The sequence below is a fragment of the Phoxinus phoxinus genome (assembly GCF_949152265.1).
Source record: "Phoxinus phoxinus genome assembly, chromosome: 14".
Classification (NCBI taxonomy): Eukaryota; Metazoa; Chordata; class Actinopteri; order Cypriniformes; family Leuciscidae; genus Phoxinus; species Phoxinus phoxinus.
This window is the reverse complement of record NC_136889.1, coordinates 4,307,464-4,329,971: the sequence shown is the minus strand read 5'-3', so window position 1 is coordinate 4,329,971 and position 22,508 is coordinate 4,307,464. Positions and strand designations below refer to the sequence as shown.

The following is a 22,508-nucleotide window of genomic DNA, read 5'->3' as shown; positions in this document are numbered from 1 at the left end:
AAACAGTCTGATTGTTATTTAAATATTTTTAATTTTCCAAAGGCAAAAATGGAAATTATGTGACTTGAGAGCAACAATCTATATTTCAACTATATAGTTTGAGTTAAATAAAAAAATAAAAAAAACATTCCTTTTTTATAGCACCACATTATGGCTGACTTTCACAAAGTTTGAAGACACACAAAACAAACATGATATATTTATAATTATATTTGTGTTATACTCAAATATAATTATAATATCATTATTATCTACTTACTATTGAAATAGCAAAACTAATTTGTGCATTTTTTGTTGATTTGTACAGATGATCTTTGGACAAATGTATAACAAAGAAGCAGCAAGCTGAATTTCAACTTCCATCATCAAATTGTTGCAGAATTATGAACATTTCTGTTATAGCGCCACCTAGTGCTGGAATTTGACAATATTTTGTATGGCACCTCCAAACATACAGGTTAAATAGTCAATGACACATTCCAAAAAATCCATTGTTCTGATCAAATGTTTTTCATAATTATCACAAAAGAGATTTACTGAGTAACTGAGCAATAGTTTTATATCCATTCAAGTATTATAACAATCTACCCATTCAGTAACAAGGTCTTTTGGTAGATGCAGTCTATCATTCAAAATACGATTCCGATTCCGATTCCGATTCCCATTCAGATTCAGATTCAGATTCCGATTCTGCTTCCTCATCACTGCAATCAAGGTCATATTCAAACAAACATATTTTTTAGAAATAAGTTTTTGATCAACTGATCAAAAAACATTAAAGCTGACAAACAGGCTGTAAAATCGGAGGCGCCGCGCCGTTCAAGGGTTAATTAAACACAAAGACATAACCACAAAACAATTTAATATTTTATGAATCCACTAATTTCCAGCATGCAATTATGCTAATGAATATTACTTAGTGGAAGTTAAAATATTATTATTGTGTCTTTTCTCTTATTGCAGCTTTATTAAATCAATAAAACAATTAAGGCTGTGTGTTAGAGTGAACATGTCAAGACGAGCTCTAAGTGATAATACTTGATGATAGGAAATATCTATGATTAATAATCTCAGCCACTGCAATCACTTTTTTAAAGAAAAAAAAAAGATTAGCAAGTATGAAAAGTCTGGTTTAAAATGCATAAATACACTTACGAATCCATCTCCTCCAGCAACAGATGGCAGACTTGATCTGAAAAAATAAAAATAAAACATGCATGTTTCAGTGAGTAAAGAACTCAAACATGATAGTTATTTGCTAAGTATAATGTTGAGCATCTTTGAATTCCATGATAAGTTTTGGTTGTTGAAACAAGAACAACCTATGGCCTTTAGTATTGAATGATGTTATGTAAAAAAAAAAAATGTGTTTTTTTCTGATAGAAAAGTGTAGGCCTACTTACTGCTCTGGAACCGGTTTCTATATATTTGGACATCAGCAACTAGAAGACAGATATACAATATTCACTTACATTATGTGGGATGACAATGTTATACAACATTTGAGGAACAGTTTTCAGTCAACATTCAGTCCCATTTATAGCTTTATAGCAGGACATTATACAGTCTCTGTCTCCAATGTTGTGGTGACTTTAGGTGCTAATAAGCCATCAATCTCAAACTGTTCCATTATATAGATAGATTTATTTAAAGATTAAGTTGAGACAACACACTGTACTTGTACTTTTTTGGTTGCTTACTGTAATACATTGTCGGCAGATTTGATACAGATGGGTACAAGTATAGAGAGCCTAAGTCCCTCCCCTTCCGGTGGACCACCATGGGACCTTATTTCGGAAAAATATTGTATGGTCAATGGCGAGAGACAACAAATATTTTATCTCGTTTGAATTGTGCCCTGAATTACACATATGATGTTTGTCAATTTAAAATTCGCAGTTTGATGTAAACCTGTTGAGGTATAAGACTATGAAAATACATAATTACAAAGACTACAAACCCAAAAGGCGCACATGTGACGTCATACCTTTTCTCTCAATGAATGAAGCTAACTTTACTGAAGCTAACGTCTGTCGTTTTTTCTATAGTCTTACGTTATAATCGTAACGTTACGCCGGCATACCTGAGTGTGTTGTACCAGACTGCACACACACACGAGCAACGGTGACGTATAGTGCGAGATGAGAGATGTAGTTCATTGAGCGATTTTCACATAAAACTAAATGTTAGCCTACTCTTCTGTTTTATGACAAACTGCGACTTTCTTGACTTTCATAATTATCTTTTAAATTGACAAACATCATATGTGTAATTTAGGGCACAGTTCGGACGGAATAAAAAGATAAGTTGTCTCTCGCCATTGACTACCATACATATTTTTTCCGAAATAAGGTCCCATGATCCGGAAGCGGAGGGGAGGGACTTAGGCTCTCTATAGTGCTTTTAAAAAGCAGAATAGTTATTGACGTTGTTATTTCACCGGTCTTTGATAGTCTGCCCATGTGCTCTTCACAGAGTTCGTCCAGTTGTTTCTTCAGGCGAGATACAGATTTCTCAACTTTCCCAAATGTCACGATGTCATTAATCTTCCTGGGTGAGGCTTTGCGCTGATTGAATGTAGAACAGGAAGCATAATTCTGCAATTGGATATAAAAACAATACATTTAAAACAAGAATCAACACAGAATCAAAAAAAAAAAAAGTCATAATATATATTTTTAAAAAAAGTTTACCTGGAAGAAATAAACATGATCCTCAGTATGTAAAAGTGGCTTCAGTTTAGAAGTCTCCTTCTGTCGTTTCCTGATCTCCTGCTCCAGCATCTGTATGTGATTCTCTGCATCTCGCACTTCCTTGTTCTCCTGAGCTCTGATCTTCTTTCTCACCTCGGCTTGTGTGTTCTGAATGGATCGGATGATCTTAGTGAAGATTTTGTCAGTGTGCTTCACTGCTTCCCGTGCAGAGCACTGTCACAACACACACACAACTTGGTCAAACTCCTGACACATTGACATGACAGATCATATAAAGTAGCAAAAACATACAATGTTAGTGTGATTTTTGATGTTAAAATACTTTCTCCAATCCATAATACTTTTCCTTAATATGCAGAGTAAACTATAAGTTAAAGGAACACTCCACTTTTTTTGGAAATAACTGTGCAGTGTACATAGTCTACATACATTTATGAAAATTTCTAAAATATTCCAAGTTTAATGAGCATTACCTTATGAAAGTCCAAATATTTTGCAGACTGACAAATCTCCTTGTCTATGTCATTGGTTTCCTGAATGAATGCACTCCTTTTTATTTTCAGTTTCTCCTGAGGATAAATTCACAATCAATAAGAACCCTGCCATTATGGAATAAGTTTATTTGTATTTGTACATGAATCTGCTGTTTATTATCTTGTTTTTGCAATAAAAATGACTAAAAATAGAGACCACTGAAAAATTTGTTTGAGTAAAACCAACATTTTTGATTTATTCTACAAACTGCTGACAACATGTCCTCCAAATTTCAAATAAAAATATTGTAATTTAGAGCATTTTATTTTCCAGCAAATGACAACTGGTCAAAATGACCTTGAATATTGCAAAACAAGTTTATCTTTATTTTTAAACAACACAATACTAATGTTTTAACTTAGGGAGAGTTCAGAAGTCAATATTTGGTGGAATAATACTGATTTCCAATCACCGCTTCACGTGTCTTAGCATGATCCCTATCAGTCGATCACATTGCTGTTTAGCGACTATGCCACTCATGGCGAAAACATTTAAGCAGCTTGGCTTTATTTAATGGCTGGTGACCCTCTTGCTTAACAATGTCTAGACCTGAACCCCACTGAAAGCTTCTGGAATGCAAGCAAGAGGGTCACCAGCCATTAAATAAAGCCAAGCTGCTTACCGTATTTTCCGGACTATAAGCAGCACTTTTTTTCATTGTTTGACTGGTCCTGCGACTTATAGTCAGGTGCGACTTATATATCAAAATTAATTCATACTGACTGAGATGAACCAAGAAAAAACATTACCGTCTACAGCCGCGAGAGGGCGGAGTTGTTCAGAAGCGGCACCGAGGAAGAATTCAATGGATTCAGTGTTGTGGAATGAGATCGCGGGAGCTTGGTGAACTTGCTTACCGGTAACTTGTTGGACTCGCTGGCTAATGTTAATTTAGCCTATTCAGCCTCCCAGGTATATTTTCTTTATGCTATTGTGTAGATGAATAACTGTTAATGTGTTAAGCTAACATACCGGACAGCTTCAGCCTGTGTTCTGTGTGCTATTGTGTAGCTGAATAACTTGCCTTTCCAGATTAAATGTCTGTTTGGTCTTGAAAATAAATTTCTAAATAAATGCGACTTATATATGTTTTTTTCCTCTTCATGACGCATTTTTTGACTGATGCGACTTATGCTCTGGAAAATACGGTAAATGTTTTTGCCAGGAGTGGCATAAAGTCGCCCAACAGCAATGTGACCGACTGATAGGGATCATGCTAAGACGCATGAAAGCTGTGATTGGAAATCAGGGTTATTCCACCATGATGATGATGCTGCTGGATTCGAGTGATCCATTTGCAGCCCAAGCTGCCCCCATCCTGGCCACTAGGAGGAAGTGGACCCCATTAGCTGCAACTGAGCAGGCAAAGGCAGTAATCAGACACAAGGACATCGTGGGACGAGTGCAGGAGGGGAGGATTGGAGTGGTCTTGGATTTGAGGCCAGTACACCAGCGTGGAGCAAGGCCTCTACATCTCAGAGATGCAAGCTGGTGGTCCAGGAGGTACGTCGGGAGGAGGAAGCAGGAAGGTGCGCCCAAGCTGTGGTGCAGGCAAAAGAAGAGGAAGATCTCCTGGAATGAGTTGTGGGAGATGGAGGCATTCAGGGCAAGTTTTACCATCAGGGCTGCCTACGATGTCCTGCCTTCCCCCGCAAACCTAACCGTGCGTTCACACCGCCGCCGGCGAGAACGGCAAAATTAGCTCTCGCCGCCCTGTCAACGACGCCATGAAAAAATTCGTGGACGCTCTGACGTAGATCGAATGTTTGCTCTTTTTAGAGACTTTATTTAAAGGGGCCGCAAAGCAAACAAGCGCGTTGATCGTTATTTTAGCAGAAAATTGATAGATGAAAAGAACTTAACAATTATAGTGACATGTTTGCTAACGAAATAAACCAATTAAAAGCCATTTGTGTGGTGTGGCTTTTGTATTCATGGTTAAGCATTATTCTAATTTGCATTTCCGCTGAAAAACAAGCGTTCTAGCACGAACATCTTATAAATAGTGTTTGCGCGCCTTCTTATCAAATGCAAATGATCAACCTCTCCTCTATTTTGCTTGGGAACTAATGTGGTCGGAACCAAAGTTTACAGGACTGCGTTCCCTGGAATCCTCTCAAACGGAGCACTTCTACATTCCGATTGGCTGCCGCCGAACCGCGTCATAGCTCATTACCATAAAGTTGACCGGACTTAAACTCTCCTCGCCGCTCTCACCGCCCAAGACGCGCCGCCCTCGCCGGAGCTCGCCACTGGCTCTCATTGAAAATTAATGACTTCCGGACGCTCTCGCCGGCGGCGGTGTGAACGCACAGTAAGCCTGTGGTATGCCGAAGAAGACCCCATGTGCCCTCTATGTCCAAGTCCAGCAACACTGAAGCACATCTTAGTGGGATGCAAGACCAGCCTCACCCAAGGCCGTTATACCTGGAGGCACAAGCTAAAGTGTCTTGCAGCAGTGCTGGAAAATTGACGGAGAAGTGTGAATATCCTTCCTCTACCGTCATCCCGGTGGCAGCCGACACCATTTGTTTGGGAGGGCGAGGGTCAAGTCAGCCTCACCGCCACAAGACCAGACACTGGGCAGAGCACGGGACTGGAAGCTGCTGGCAGACTTGGACAAGAAACTCTGCATCCCAGCTAATATCGCAGCTACCAACCAGTGACCAGACCTTGTTCTGTGGTCAGCCTCACTCAAGCTTGTCTACATCATCGAGCTCACCGTGCCCTGGGAGGGTGCAGTGGAGGAGGCTTATGACCGGAAAAGGCTGAGGTACGCTGAACTTGCAGCCGATGCGCAACAACAAGGCTGGAATGCGAACGTATGCCCAGTAGAAGTAGGCTGGAGAGGGTTCATAGCCACCTCAACATCCAGGCTCCTCGGGGAGATGCGAGTGCGAGGGAAGGCCCATCGCCAGACAGTCAAAGACCTCTCCAGGGCTGCTGAAAAGGGGAGCCAGTGGCTGTGGATGAAAAGAAAAGACTCCGCTTAGGCCTTCAAGTGAGTTGATGGCACCTAGGACGCTGGAATTCACTGCTGAACCATCTGAAGGTGTCGTGGGTCTATCGGCGAAACAACGAAGAAGGAGAGCGCCAACTTGATGACCCAAAGGGTGCCATCACTCATTTGACTATCCCACGGAGTCTCATCGGTGCCTCAAGTACGCATTTATTGAGGGATATCAACATCTAGTCCCATACAACACACCAAATATTGACTTCTGAACTAAACTAAAACATTAAAACTAGTTAAAACATTACTATTGTGCAGGGCCGGCTCTAGCCCTTTGGTTGCCCCAGGCGAGATTGAGTTTTGCGCCCCCTTGAACGTAACGGCAACCCTAGAGGGAGCCCGCGCCCTAGAGATGCGCTATTATTTTATCCGCAACCGCATCACAAAACTCATCATCCGTCCGCACCAATGTTTTTGACCAATTTTCAAAACCGCACCCGCCCGCCATCCGCTGATTGGGCGATAGAAGGCGCTGCTGATGACAGCTGCGAGACTAGAAAGCTCTTACCTCAGAATATCAGCAGTGATCTCCGTCTCCGATCAGTGTCAATCAAGCTTGAGTGAGGCTGACCAGAGACCACGTGCATCACGCGCTGTGCGTAGGGCACCGAGAGCTGAGGGAGCACCAAAAAAATAGCCTAATGAAAAATCAATAATTATAATGCCGATATTATTTCAGTATAGAAATGCAGACATCCCAAGTCTCCCGGAAGTTCTGGGAGTATCCCGCATATTGATAGCGACTCACTGATGCCCGCGAATTAGCTAAAATCTCCCGGATCAATCGCCGGCCCTGGTATTGTGTTGTTTAAAAATTAAGATAAACTTGTTTTTTTTGCATTATTCAAAACATTTTTTCATTCCTTTGACCAGTTGTCATTTTCTGCAAATAAATGCTCTAGTCTAAATGACAATATTTTTATTTGAAAGATATAGGTTGAGTAGTTTGTAAATAAAATACAATTTTACTCAAACAGATACATATAATAATAAATCCAGAGAAACTGCTAATTTTGCAGTTGTCTTATTTTTGTTTGAGCTGTATATACAGTACATACACATCTTACTGTACCTGTTTTTTTGCCATTTTACCTGCAGCTGAGACTGTTTTATGTCCACTGTGTTGATTCCCCATACAAACAACACAAATACACTTCCGGTCATTATAACAGTAAATCTCCAGTGCTTTATGATGGAGAGGGCAGATCTGATGCTGTAGATTTGGGGAAGCTTTGACCAGCTTGTGCTTTTTAAAAGCTTTAGACTCATAATGAGGCCGAACATGAGTTTGGCAGTAAGAAGCCATACAAACCAAACAAGACTGGATGGCTTTTACTTTTCTTCCTTTGCAAACATCACACGTCACGTCTCCAGGTCCAGCTGGATCTTCCAGCTTCATTCCCTCTAAAATATCAGCCAGTACAGTGTTTTTGCTGAGAGCTGGTCTTTTCTTGAATGTTGTCCTGCATGTAGGGCAGCTGTAAACGCCTCTACGAATCTCCTGGTCCCAGCATCTCTTAATACAGTCCATGCAGAAACTGTGCCCACAAGATGTAGTCACTGGACCCTTTAGCAGATCAAGACAGATCGGGCAGCTTAAATTATTTTCAGTATCAAAGAGAGATTCTGCCATTTTGGTGCTTTCAACCCCAAGATCCACTGTAGAACAAGAGGAGTTTGGAATCTTTTAAAATCAGAATGGATGTTGGGGCTCCTGTGCAAACATGACCAAATGAAAATTATAACATGATTATAATGGTAAAAAATAATTTCCTGCACCAACATAAAATGTTCTGAAAATTTCATATATATCTGCACCATCCTGAAAAACACTATAGCCTACAAATACATTTAAAAATCAGAAATGATTCGTATTCTAAAACATTCACAAAAGGGGCTTGCTAAACAAGTTCAGAACGGTACACTGTCAGCACGTTTTTATAAAAGGTTCTCATCATTTTTCTTTTTTATTTGTGGATATGCTGATTTTATAACTCGCATTTATTTGTTTAGCTTCACAAATTGGAGGGGAAAAGTCAAATTTCTGTGTTTTTTTTCCTCAGAATTGAAATATAAAGTAACAGCAGATAGGAAAAAAGTCTGAACTGTGTGATAACATGTTGCAATCACCTTCCGTTTTTATTTTGTGGCGGAAACAAGACTGGGGGAGGGGAGATTAAACTGGGGTATGGGGTAAAAACTAAAGCATGTCACTGTTAAAACTTCATATTTTAAAAAAATAAAAATAATCCATGTAATATGTAATTTCACCTACTACACAAACAGCATCTGCACAAAACAATGCTGCCATAGGCTATAACTTAACTTGCGTCTGCTGTGGTAGAGTAGGCCTATAAATAAATACCCGTTATTTGATTTTTAACCTATGCACATAAACACACACTTTTATTACCTTTGGACACATAATCCGGTAATGAGTTTTTAAATGTAAATTTAGTTAATTGCAGTAGAGACTTACAACACGGCTGGCGCTCCTTCAGCGGTGGTGGTGGTGACAGTGACAGTGCCTGACGATGATTTGCACTGAAGGAAAGCACTGAACGGAACAGGAAGCTGAGTGTATAGCGCAATAAAGTTAGTTTGCTACATGTATGCATATAGGCTGCTAAAGGGACCGTCAGCAAATTCCACTCACTTAGGTTATAGTAAATGCCTAGTGTGGGAAGATTGACTTTATGCTATAATGAGCTTCTGCCAATATCTCGCTTGTACAGTAGCCTACAAAGTTTTTTTATTTTATTTTTTACTGTAACTCACCAAACGTTTTTTTCTTCATGTTCCAAAGGTTGAGGTATGTAGAGACCAGACTGATTTACTACAGGTGAAATTGTGCCAATACCTGCCTATAGGCTATAGGCCTACTGTATGTAAACATTTCTTTTTTACTGTAATTCACCAAAAGGTTTTTTTTCACTCCATGTTCCAAAGGTTTTAGTATGTTCCTAGGGACCAGACTGACTTACATTAACGGAGGTATTGGCACAATTTTACCTGTATCAAGTCAGTCTGGTCACTATAGAAACATACTACAACATTTGGAACATGAAAAAAAAAAAATCACTTTTGGTGAATTACAGTAATTTTATAAACAAAAATATTGTTTTCTGAACATTAACGGAGGTATTGGCAGAACTGCACCTGTAGTAAAGTTAAAAAAAAAATGTTTAATTACTGTAATACTGTAAACTTGTAGTAGTGACCTAGTGACCAGACTGACTTGCAGGTGAAATTTCCCAATACCTCCTTTCATGTTTCCCTCCCTTCTCTGAGGCTGGCAAAAGCAGCTTCCAAATCCCCAGTACTCATCTTGCTGGATCTGTCTGCAGCTTCTGACACAGTTCATCACCAGATCCTCCCGTCAAACCTCAATGCATCTCAGGCACCGCACTCCAATGGTTCAAGTCTTCCCACTCAGGTAGGTCCTTCAGGGTGTCGTGGAGGGGTGAGGTGTATATGTTGCAACATCTAGCTACTGGTGTGCCTCAGGGCTCAGTGCTTGGGACCACTTTTCTTCTCCATCTACATGTCAGTCCTCACTGTCAACTGTCATTCAGAAACATGTTTTTTCCTATCACAGCTATGCTGATGACACACATCTCTACCTCTCATTCCAACCAGAAGATCAGACGTTTCTTGCTGGATGAAGGACCACCACATTCAACTCAACCTTGTGAAGACAGAACTACTTGTGGTCTCGAGTCTCAACCAACCCAACACTTCATCAACTTCTTCATTCCAGGTTTATCAACCATAACTCCTTCCAGGACAGCTAGGAACCTTAGAGTTGTGATTGACTATCAGTTAAACTCCACAGACTGAACCGGTCCTGTAGACTTTTACAACATCTGGAGAATCAGTATTTCAATCTATATTTTAACCCATATGGTAAAATATATATTCCCTTGCCACCTCATGGCTGACTATCACAAAATGTGAAGACACAAATATAGACATTTCATTATAATCAGTTGAAATTCGAGCCTTTAATTGTTTTTTTTTTTTACATTTACAACATTTTTGTACAGATGATCTTTGGAACAAAAAGATCTGTTAACATATCTATGACAAAGAAATAAAACACTGAACTTTAACTCCAATCATCAAATGGTTGCAGAATTATGTGAACATTTCTGTTATAGCACCACCTAGTGCTAGAATTTGACAATATTTTGTGTGGCTCCGCCAAATAAGTCATTGTTCAATTAAAATGTTTTGAAGACAATCTAAATCTAAAATGTACGATTGTTTAAAAATCCAGTTTTTAAAGCCATGTTTCTAATTATAATATAAAATATGTAATGTAATCTACCCATATGAGGTTCATCTCCAATGTTGGTGTCTTGTAACCTTTAATTGTACTCTAGGAAAAAGAATGATGATGTCCAGATGTTTTCAAGTGTTGTCAAATTATATGTGGAACTGTCTCCATCTATCCATATATGAAGTCATCACAGCAGTCCCTGCAATCAAAGTTTATATTTTAGTGAGCAAGTGATTGTTGCCGAATCAACAAAAGAGCAAACGTGCACAATCACTACTGTCCAAAAGTTTGGGATCTGCAATATTTAAAAAAATATATATTTATTTGGTAGGCTTCATTGATTTGAAAAACATCTCAGCCATTTCAATCAAAACTCACATTTTTAGAAATAAGGTTTTATATTTTTTTTACTTAATAAATACACTTACCAAATCTGCACTTCCATCCCTACTTCCATCTCCGAGTGGTAAACTAGATTTAAAAAACGAAACACGGAAAGAGCTCAAATCACATGACAGTTAAGTGCTAAAAACAAGTATAATGTGAGCCTGTTTTCGAAGTAGTGTTTATTGAAACCTTTTGCCACAACAAAAAGAACAAGAACCAAAGAATAAAATAATAAATTGCCTAAAATATAATAATATTAAAGGGCCATATGTAGGATTTTCATGTATAAGGACTCAAGCCCCAAGAGCCTCTCTTCCGTTCTATGACACCAGAGGTGCCGCAATAGGGCAAGCAAGCCAGGTAATTGCCTCGGGCCCCGCATTTTAAGGGGGCCCCTGAGGGCTGATCATTTAAACAATCAGACATGTTAATATAAAGACGCACCAACATCTCTGCATCCCCCTTAGTGGGGCCCCTCTCTCATTACGCTCGTTATGCTTTTACCTTTCTCAAAATGGTGCAGCGCTTACTCGCGGTAGGTAGAAAATGCATGATTTGATTTGTTAAACATGAAAAGGACTTATCTGTCTGTCGCTCTAACTTTAACCTAGATAAAGGTTTGCTATTATATGGATATTAGGTGCATATCCAAAGTGTTTGTGCGGAGTGTGGAGCACGCACTGCATGACAGGCGACGGCGCGAACACTTTTCCTATCAACAGTGGAAACAACTTGAAATACTCAATCTTTTCTGGTCATACAGAAAAGAATAATGCATCAGGCGCAAGTACTTTCATGGTCTCCGTGGCGTGAACTTAGCCTGACTACGTCAGACTTCGTACTTCCGCTCAATTTCATTTCGCTTCTGTACTTAGTCTGAGACATCGACATGTCTCTCAGTTTTCCTCCGGCCTGAAAACAGCCGGGCAATCAACGAACAGAGAGCGGGCTGAGAGCCGTGACGTAGACGCTAAGCGCCGAGATTGATATTGGGGAAATCGAAAACGACCGCGGATATGGAGACAAGGGATGAAATTCGCTCTGTTGTGGAGAATATTCCCGGCATTTCCAAACTGAAGGACGAACAAGAAGAGTGTTTGGTAAACATTTTGAATGGAGGTGATGTCGATATGTGATATCTAGGTCTCTTTTATCTGTCGAGCTCGAACTGGCACCCTTTTGACAGGTCAGTGTCTCCTTTTTTTTTCCAGTTTGTAAATATTGCCATGTCATGCTGTAATCTTGCAATTAAGTTGCAGCATTTCGGACAAACTCGAAATGAACAAAGAGCTGTGTTTGACATAACTAATCCTAACTTTGACAGTTGGCTGCAAATATTTTCCTGTTTCTCTTTACTGTCAAATAATAGTTTAGAGGCCCCGATTGTGCCTTGGATGCATAGATTTACATCACATAATCTACAAAAGTCGTTGACAGCCATGTTCACTCCGGTATTTCTCTCGATGGTTTCGTTTTCGCATTATTTATAATGTGTTTACAGTGGCAGTTCGATGCTGCTGAGCTGGCGCATAACCAAACGTTATGTGATTGGCTTACGGGTAACCAATGATTTTATACTTCAGACGAGCGCCCCCCCGCGATAAAGAAAACACGTTTCAATGATGCCATGCCAGACTCTGTCTATGAAGCAAAGCGAAGTAGCAGAGTTTGGTATTACCAGGCTAGCGTGAACTGGAGCGTGTCTCAAAACTGAAACAGAGTGTATAGCCTCACAGGCATGATGAAAATTTCTATATAAAGCTTGAAATGTCCACTTTTAAACTAAAAAAATTGAATCGAAAGCCAATACCGGCTGATTAGACTATGCAATCCATATGAAAGGTGCATTTCTCTCTAAAGGCGCATTCACTTTACAGCGGAGATTTATATAGATATGTTTGAAGCCGACACGGATTTGTAGAAATATATATTTTTTATTAATAAAAATGCCTTATTTGTTAGCCTTATTTGCCTTAAAAATGTTATTTTTTCAGACATATTATCATTAGCCTGCTTTTGCCGGTGCTTTGCTGCAAGATGTATGTATGCGCGTGAGCGTGAAATAGGCTATATTCCTCCATTCACTCAGTATTTAAACAGAAATTAATATAAACATGAGATTAGTCGACTAAAAGCTTAAATGAATGACTAGAAAAATCTTTAGTCTATGGCAACTCTAATCAATGCATTTAGGCTAGTTGACATTTATTTAATTAGTAATTCTAGTATCCAGCTCTTTAAATTAAATTAGTTGAGTTAACAATTAGTTAGTGAACTAATAAAATAATAAAACAAAGATTAAATTAAGATGCTAACTATATATTTCTATATAGCATTGCTTGTTCCACCACAAAAGACTGTTTTTAAGGTGACAATACGTTACACATTTGAAGATTTACTGTATCTTGACGATTGTTGTATTGTATTTTATCTTCTGTTATAAATACGAAGATTGACATTTCGTTCCAAAAATAAGCCCATAAGCTACTATTGTAAAACATAAACAACTTAGCCTATGTTCTGTTAGATGTTCTGTGTTTTGACTACTTTTTGAATTTTGTATGATTATACATCTAGGTAATGAAGATATATTAACAAAAACATCGAAACATGAAACAAAGAACAAAAAAAGAACGTCGCTGTGAGTATTGAATCACGTTCAGTCTCTTTTTTTTTCTATAGAAAAAAGATACTTACTGCTCTGGGACCTTTCGGTTTCATTGAATTCTTGGACATCAGCCACTACAAAGACAGACAGACATTATTCGCTTACATTGTGAGATTTTTCAGAATAAATGCATGAAGACTGAACTGCCAAACTAAAAAGGCTGAATGACACGTGAAATGTTATTTCACCTTTGTTAAATACTCTGCCCATGTGCTCTTCACAGGCTTTATCCAGTTGGCTTTTCAGCTCTGAGAGAGATTGTTCTAATTTCTCAAATGTCAGGTTTTTAACATCTTTGGATGAATTGTTTTGTAAAATTCCAGAAGATAAAGAGTAATTCTGCAATTGTAAGAAAAACAAAGAATAATAATTACAAAAAAAAAAAACTGAATCAACAGTATTTTCATTAAAAATAAACATCCTCTAGATATTTTTTTCACCACCTGCAAGAAATAAATGTGATCCTCAGTGCATAAAAGTGGCTCCACTTTACAATTCTCCTTCTGTAGTTTAACAATCTCCTGCTCCAGCATCTGTATGTGATTCTCTGCATCTCGCACTTCCTTGTTCTCCTGAGCTCGGATCTTCTCTCTCACCTCGGCTTGTATGTTCTGAATGGAGCGGATGATCTCGGTGAAGATTTGGTCACTGTTCTCCACGGCTGCCTGTGCAGAGCGCTGTCACAACACCAACACGCACGCACGCACGCACGCACGCACGCACGCACACACGCACACACGCACACACGCACGCACACACACACACACACACACACACACACACACACACACACACACACACACACGGTTAAACTTCTGACACATTGTACCAGGAAACATTATCACATGGGTTAATGAGCTGATGAGTTGAATCAGGTGTGTTTGAATAGGGAGACAGTTTTGTGCAGTGTTGGGGGTCCTTCAGGAGCAGGGTTGGGAAACCGTTGTCCGCATTGACGTGCAATTACACATGCAGAGAGAGCATGTGAAACCCGAGGAAGTGGTTCTAGTAGACCAATCACAGCTTGCGGTCCGCGTAGAATTGAAGCGTTGTTACATTTTTGGAGAGGTGCATGTCAGGGTACGCGTGCTACACACAGCCTACGATGTAGCAACGGCGTGAGTTCGATATAGAAGTATACATTGGGCTTTAGACCAACCTTATGAGAGACCACAGCTTCCTTGAACTTCAGAATCTCCTGGTCCATGTCGTTGTTTTTCTGAATCAAACTCTTCTTTATTATTTTCAGTTGCTCCTGTGAATGAATTGGCAATCAATAATAATCCTGTTGTTAAGCAACTTAAAATAACAAAATAAAAATCAACTGTTGAATGGAATCAAAATATTTGCATTTGTACAGGATTTTGTTCCATTTTTGCAATAAAAATAGCTTCCATCATCTATTTTTATTAATTTGCTACCATGAGCTATCTATTCTTAAAGGTGCATTAAGCAATTATTCCTGTTAAAAAACACCCGTTTTCTAACCCATACATGCTTAAACAATTGCCTGATGGGCTGAATGAGCCCTTCTCTGATCACTGAGATTGTCTCTATAATCCTGTAAAGTAAAATAAATAAGAGGGATTCGGGCCGGAATTTTAGACTGGGCGTGACGTCATGCGCGTTCACGGCACGCTCACATAGCTATGTCTGGCAGGTTTGTGTATTCGCCGGCATTCTCCGTAGAAGATGGATTGTAAGAGACCTGCTTGTAGTTCATTTCAAACACCAACGCAAACTCCACGTAAGATAAAAAAAAAGAAAACTTTTGTCTAGTGCGTGCACATCTCTGGCTGCAGTTTCGCTTGCCGCCAGAGGTGGCATAGTTCTGAAAAAACTCAGAATCTTGCGCTATGCACCTTTAAAAACAAGATATTCTAATATCTCAATTGTTTGTCATAGAAGTAAGATTAAATTTGACTTGAAAGACTTGAGGTCTTACCTGTTTTTTAGCCATTTCAGCTGTAGCTGAGACTGTTGTATGTCCACTGTGCTGGTTCCCCATACAAACAACACAAATACACTTCTGGTCATTGTAGCAGTAAATCTCCAGTGCTTTATTATGATGGAGAGGGCAGATCTGATGCTGAAGATTTTGGGAAGATTTGACCAGCTTGTGCTTTTTAAAAGCTTTAGATTCATAATGAGGTTGGATGTGAGTTTGGCAGTAGGAAGCCATACAAACCAAACAAGACTGGATGGCTTTTACTCTTCTTCCTTTGCAAACATCACACGTCACGTCTCCAGGTCCAGCTGGATCTTCCTGCTTCATTCCCTCTAAAATATCAGCCAGTACAGTGTTTTTGCTGAGAGCTGGTCTTTTCTTGAATGTTGTCCTGCATGTAGGGCAGCTGTAAACGCCTCTACGAATCTCCTGGTCCCAGCATCTCTTAATACAGCCCATGCAGAAACTGTGCCCACAAGATGTAGTCACTGGACCCTTAAGCAGATTCAGACAGATCGGGCAGTTTAAAGGATTTTCAGTATCAAATAGAGATTCTGCCATTTTGGTGCTTTCAAGTTGTCTGCCGTGTTTTTCAGGTTTTCACAGTAGTGGTAAAATTGATTTTGTGTAGACCTACAACACAACAATTAAAACAATGCAGCCATAACTTCCTGCGGTATCATAAGTGTGGAAAAATACATTTCATTTTTTAAAAATCTATTCACACAAAACAAACGTACATGACTAGTGCGCACAAATTACTTTTTTTCATTGCATGATATGCGGGGATCCGTACAAACACACTTGTATTACCTCTTTCTTGGCCCAGTAGCTATCAGTCACTCCATTGTCAAACGTGTTACTGAAGATAATAAAGTAGCAAGCAGACCGAGTCGACGTCACAGTTACGTCACGACGCTAGCTGGAGGCAAAAACTGGAGGCGGCCAATACAAACCAGCACAGATTCGGCTACATAAGGAACTTAAATTATTATTATTAAATGTCATCTTGTTCTGTTGTTGGGTGCAAGAATCGATGAAAAATTAATATGTTGTATCTGAAATTTTTATTTCAAGAAAAATATTCACATTCTTGGCGCTGGCTAGGCAGAACTTAGGATCGTAACGTTAACACACAAGTCTTGTGACCATTCAGCACATAATAGGCATCTAAAGATTTATATGCCCTCGGTTTAGAAGTCAGGCCACTCAAACAGAGGTATCGTTAATCCTGTCAGATCGTCCATCCATTGACTGAGCGTGTACGGGTCGGCCAATCATTAACTTTGCAAATAACAATCGCGGTCCTGGACAGTGAGTGACCTTGCACATTAAGAAAAAAATCGGATTTTCTCCAGTCATTGTTAAAAAAAATAAAGTCAACAAACCTTGCAAACTAACGTGAAGCGGCCAGAGGGATCGTTCTGCCACCCATAGACAGTATATAAACTGGACACAGCGACCCCATAGGTTTCAACGGAGAGAAATGAAGTCAATTAGAAGCACTCACTTCCTGATCGTCAGGCGAACTGCGCAGGCTCAAACTGAGCTTGACGACGTAGATGTGACGTGAGCAACCTGTAGGTCTTCTAGTAGCTGTGCCGAGAGAAATCTGAATCATTCCCTTCCGAATCTCGCAGAGACGGAGAGCGTGAGCATTAGCTGTCCATGAGCTAGCAGCGGGAGCAACTTTATCACTCTCTATGGGCTTCTCCCTTGACTTTATGCCTCCACGTCCTCCCGATTGCTTGCGAGCTTCTCTGCCTGTCCATACGGTAATTTTTCGACTTGTGCGACAGAGTCGCGCGGGTATGACGCAATCGTTAGCCTATTTTTACAAAAACTGCTTCTACGGGGTCATAACGTAAGATACAAGGTAATGGAGCCTTTTATACATTTTCGTGTTTCTTTAGAAATAAACAATGGACAAACGGTGTCTTTAAACGCCTCAGATGTAAAGTTATTCGCTGTCAAAGTGACGCCAAAATGAATGGGAGTCAATGGAATGCTAACAGCAGGTGGGGGTCCGCTAGCCAATGGCGGCGCCCAGGTCGGCTTCAATATCTTTCGGAACACTGCCCCCCTGCTGCCACCACACGTGAGCTCCGCCCACAAAAAAAGTCACCATCACTGAGGGTGGGTCTACAAGTGCGGGATTCGTCAACTCGTGTTTTGCACAAAAAGACGTGCTCAAACTGAACAGAAAAAAAAGTGCGCAGCTCTTAAAGGGGTGGTGCCCAATTCTACCTAAATTATATTTAATAATATTCCTCTTCCTTCTGTTGGGTTCATGGGGAGGAGGAGAAGGAAGTGCAGGATCAGGGAGGTTACTATTTATTAAAGGGCCGTACACACCGGGACGAATATCGGCGCGCATTATTCGTCAGCGTTTTTCAACGCTTTTTTTGTGTTCACACCTAAGCGATTTTCGCTGACGTTGAGCCGAGTGAACATGCAAATTCATTCCCTGACATTAGATGGCGCTTAAAGGTAGGATAGGTAGGATTTATATAAAAACTTTTTACCGAATTTGATTAAACTTTCTATATATATATCAATGCATAATTAAAATGTAAGTACTCTGATAAAAAGAGTATAAAAATCGAGTGACTCTAGACCGTTTAATCTTCATTAAACACAGCTCATTATTTCCATTCGGGACGAATCACAGGATTGGCTTGCGCGACTGTCACTCTCCGTCGCCATGACTACCGCGCTATAGAGCTGGTAAGTCCCGCCCCCTCCGTAAAACCCCGCTGGACTTCAAAGTTGAAAAAGCGTCAATGCAAGTGAATGGGAGAAAATAATTATTTTCTGGTCCCGTTTGAATTGTGCCATGAATGTGAACATATGTTGTCTGTGAATTTTTTATATAATATTTCATGTTACAAGTTTGACAGTATATGGTATGATTCGTCGGCTAGCAGTTGTGGAAAAGACATAACGAGAAAGACTACATGTCGCCTATGTGACGTCACCCCATAAAGTTGACTTACCCGTGATTTTCGCCAACCTCAACGATTTTGTCCTCTCCCTGAAAGAAGGCGATGAAGTGCACCAAAGACACAGCCATGTCTAGCGGGATCCGTGAGCTAGAGCCGTGAGCTAGTGGTGTTGACGTTTCAAACGCGTCGAAAGCAGCGAAGAGTTGTAGTCCACAAAGTGCTCTCACACAAAGTCTACCCGTATCAAACTTCTACACGCTAAATTGTCGCATTCTTCACACGAAAGATTATATAAAAAATTCACAGACAACATATGTTCACATTCATGGCACAATTCAAACGGGACCAGAAAATAATTATTTTCTCCCATTCACTTGCATTGACGCTTTTTCAACTTTGAGGTCCAGCGGGGTTTTACGGAGGGGCGGGACTTACCAGCTCTATTACTGGCTCTGCCCACGTGCGCGCAGTCGCGCACCCGTTTTTAGGTGGGAGTGAATGGAATTAATGAGCTGTGTTTATTGAAGATTAAATACACTAGAGTCACTCGTTTTTTTTTACTCTCTATTTCAGAGTACTTGCATTTTAATTATGCATTGGTATATAAAGACAGTTTAAACAAATTTGAATAAAAGTTTTTTTTAGACAATTCTGACCTACCCTACCTTTAATGTAAAACAGAAATACCCCGCGTAGTCGCTGGCACGTTTGTGATATAGTTCTTTATGTTCCGACACCAACAGCTCTACATTCATCTTGTCTTGCATCTTCCTCGTCTTATTTCTTCCCGACAGTGTAGACGCTATACTTGCCGTATATCTTCTTCGCGTTACGCTCGGCAAGACCGTTTTGTGTTTGAGCGCCCCCAAGTTGTGTTTTACTGTAATTTCAGAAGCTCCAGACACGTGAGCAAAAGCGCCAATCTGATTGGTCGGATAGTTTTTGACGCCGCGCGTCAAACCAAAAAAACGAACCAGAGGCGTTTTTTTTAAATTACGCTTTTACACGTGGCGTTTTACGCGTCGGTGTGCACACTCACATTGGCGCCCTTTGTTTAGTCACGAGGCGTTAAACGTCGCCGAATATCGGGCGCGAAATTCGTCCCGGTGTGAACAGGCCTTTAGGTTAATAAATATTTATAACTTCCTTAAACAGCTCACGGCCAAACAAACATACGGATTGTCTAAAGCGCAACTTATGTGAGTAATGCGACATGGCACAAGTTGCGTAAGTTGTGCTTTAGGCGTAAGTAGACTGCATATGGCCGTTTGTCCGGAAGCTAGAATTTTACTTTGTAACATGTTTATGAATATTTCCTTACACAAACTCATCGCTTCGCTTCAGAAGGCCTTTATTAACCAACCGGAGCCATGTGGAGCACTTTTATGCTGGATAGATGCATGGACTTCAAAAGAGAAATGGCCATTCACTGCCATTATAAAGCTTGGAAGAGCCAGGACATTTTTTTATATAACTCCGACTGTATTCATCTGAAAGAAAAATGCCATATACACCTAGGATGACTATGGGCTAATTCAAAATTTTGGGTGAACTATCCCTTTAAGAAACATTTACTTGTTTTAATATCATATAGTCCTAAATAAATATTCTTATTTACCCTCACAGAGGCCATAAAACAGTCCTAAATTATTGTTCTTTATCTAGAACATTTATTTGCCCAAGAGGTCATGTAAATTGTCTTACCCATTTCTTTTATTTGTATTGCTCATATTTTTATATTTATTCATTAGCATTTTGTTCCTATATTTTTAAAAATAAATTATTCGATATATATTTTTGATAAACTCGATTATACAGGTATGTAGTAAGTAAAATACATTTTCTAGCAATTCTACCCTTAAAAAACGTCTTTAAGTCAAACAGTTTGTTTTTACAGTTTTATTTGTTAAATAGTTTAAACTAGAGCCAAAATATAAAAAGTAAAAATATATATAAATGTAAACAAAATGTGTCCACAGAATGTGTCTGTGAAATGATGTCCCCAGAGTGTGTGTGTGAAGTTTTTGCACAAAATACCCCACAGATATTTTTATATAGCATGTTAAAGTTGTCACTTTTTGAGGGTTTGCAAAAACGCACCGTTTTGTGCCTGACCCTTTAAATGCAAATGAGCTGCTGCAGAGGGCGGGGTTTCAAGAGCTTGTGTGTGTGTGTGTTAGCAGCTGAGATTACCTCACGCACACACACTAAAATGATTGAAGCTGTTCTGCCTTTAATGTTAAAACGGAGTCTGACAAAGATGGAGAGACTCAAGAAGAAGTGACAACATGTAAAATACAACAGGACGTCTCTGAAAGGTTAGTTGATTAATTTATGTTGCTGATGTGCTAATCTTCAATTAGCATATGTCGTGATAATCTATAACTCGCTCGTGTAGGAACTGTTGTGAGATGCACACACAGCTTGCATGTGAAAAGATGGATGCTAAAGTTTGAGCTTGACTCACAAATGTGCTCGACTACAACAACTCTTCCTCTTCTCAACATGGACTGCGTGTTCCCGGGGGCGGGGCTTATGGACATTTAAAAGCAAATATCTTCCTTTGCTTTGAACATTGTAACTTTGCAGATATTGTTTATGCTCAAACAGCAACATTTCACATTAACTAAAGTTAGAAAAGTGAAATCATGCTCAACCACCCCTTTAATCAGAGTTTTTGTCCTAACCAGCCGCGACGGCGACACGCAACGATTCTATTTTAGAAACGGTTTCTATTTTTCTGCGACGTCGCGCTGTAACAACAAACACAAAGTGTGGCAATGATAATCTCAGGTACTGTTTAAGTGCTTTATTTAATGTTAAAAGCGTATAATGTGACTTTGAATATAATTTAGTGCTCCATTATCAATTGATAATCCACCTTAGATCTTGAAATTATACAAATGGAAACAAGAACGTTCACAAACAAGTGTATTCTTTGACAACGGTTGTTTTAGTAACTCAGTATGTATTTTTTAATAATGTTTAAATTGTTTAATATTTGTGAATTTGATTATGTAGGTAGCTTATCCATTTTCTTGCGATTGCCATCTCTCTGTCTGGTGCCGTCGTGCACTTGCCACGAGACTCTGCCCACACGCTGTTCTGATTGGCTGTGGGTTTTGATTGATTTTGACTTGACGATTTTGACGTCTAGTGTGGACAGACAAATTATTTGTCGCTGGAAAATTAACCCGTCTGGTTAGGACACGGTTCAGGCGAGTGATCGCAGGGTTCAGGGACAGCCATCTGGTCACAACATGACACAAAAACTCACAGAACTCAACATCACAAAACTCACAGAATTTGAGTTTTTCCTCGTCTTTTTGCAGAGCTTGAGAAGAATGCTTAGACTTTTTTGAACAATGTTCTCTACATCCACTGAAAACCACAGAACCATCTCCTCCTCTCACTTTCCTCCAAGGAAATTACTGTGGGCCAGTGCACAACACACTACAACAATGCTGCTCTCTGAATTATAAAACAGGATGCTGAAATTTAAACTGGTCAACATTTTAAACAGCGTGGCCACAACACAAGTCCATCCCCCAACAGTTAGAAATGGCCAAATTATTCTTCCTCTTTAATAAATATTCTTGATACTGCTCTGTTGCTCTGTTTGTTGTTACGATGATAAAAAGTTTTTAAAATCTACATTTTCAGGCTGGTCGGCCTCAGCAGTCTTTATACAGCGCTTAGACCATCAGGAGGGGCTTGCTGTTCACAACCAGTGCAAATCCAACAGAACGCTTTAGTTTTAACGGTGGAAGAGTGTGTGGTAAGATGTAAGTAGCTAAACATTTAATATTTGACATCTGTTTTACAATAAAAATGTTAAACGACTGACAGTTATATCCAGCAATGTTTTTTGTTTTTTGAAACAAATTTGGCTATTTTGAATTGAAAATATGCTATCATTTACATGATTCATGTAATTAATAATAAAGTGACGAGACCAGAGACATTTTGTGTTTTTGACATTAGACATACAAATGTGAATGTATGCATGTCTTAAAA

The 22,508-nt window shown here is 39.6% G+C and overlaps 2 protein-coding genes across 2 annotated transcripts; both read right to left on the bottom strand.

Annotated features, from left to right (window-relative positions):
• Positions 1-9: 9 nt before the first annotated feature.
• Positions 10-9,115, bottom strand: LOC307010482 (tripartite motif-containing protein 29-like). Its single transcript, XM_079635210.1, has 9 exons — positions 9,040-9,115; positions 8,741-8,835; positions 7,334-7,920; positions 3,188-3,283; positions 2,694-2,927; positions 2,441-2,597; positions 1,404-1,442; positions 1,156-1,192; positions 10-704 (listed from the first exon to the last, which is right to left on the bottom strand). Exons 3-9 carry the CDS (start codon positions 7,892-7,894, stop codon positions 626-628), a joined length of 1,203 nt encoding a protein of 400 aa, XP_079491336.1. The 5' UTR covers positions 7,895-7,920; positions 8,741-8,835; positions 9,040-9,115; the 3' UTR covers positions 10-625.
• A 1,128-nt stretch (positions 9,116-10,243) lies between these two features.
• On the bottom strand, positions 10,244-16,439 carry LOC307009935 (tripartite motif-containing protein 29-like). The gene is made up of 8 exons (XM_079634172.1): positions 16,360-16,439; positions 15,544-16,041; positions 14,758-14,853; positions 14,042-14,275; positions 13,787-13,937; positions 13,628-13,672; positions 10,972-11,014; positions 10,244-10,742 (listed from the first exon to the last, which is right to left on the bottom strand). Exons 2-8 carry the CDS (start codon positions 16,003-16,005, stop codon positions 10,712-10,714), a joined length of 1,062 nt encoding a protein of 353 aa, XP_079490298.1. The 5' UTR covers positions 16,006-16,041; positions 16,360-16,439; the 3' UTR covers positions 10,244-10,711.
• Positions 16,440-22,508: the final 6,069 nt, after the last annotated feature.

Excerpts from the sequence above, each read along its gene's own strand:
- LOC307009935 (XM_079634172.1), bottom strand. The coding sequence starts at position 16,005 with ATGGGCTGTATTAAGAGATGCTGGGACCAGGAGATTCGTAGAGGCGTT. Across the intron at positions 14,276-14,757 it reads AAGCTGTGGTCTCTCATAAG|CGCTCTGCACAGGCAGCCGT; the intron begins GTTGGTCTAAAG and ends GTGTTGTGACAG. Across the intron at positions 13,938-14,041 it reads ATCACATTTATTTCTTGCAG|AATTACTCTTTATCTTCTGG; the intron begins GTGGTGAAAAAA and ends TTACAATTGCAG.
- LOC307010482 (XM_079635210.1), bottom strand. The coding sequence starts at position 7,894 with ATGGCAGAATCTCTCTTTGATACTGAAAATAATTTAAGCTGCCCGATC. Across the intron at positions 1,443-2,440 it reads GGGCAGACTATCAAAGACCG|TTGCTGATGTCCAAATATAT; the intron begins GTGAAATAACAA and ends TCTGTCTTCTAG. Across the intron at positions 705-1,155 it reads TTGCTGGAGGAGATGGATTC|TGATGAGGAAGCAGAATCGG; the intron begins GTAAGTGTATTT and ends CCTTGATTGCAG.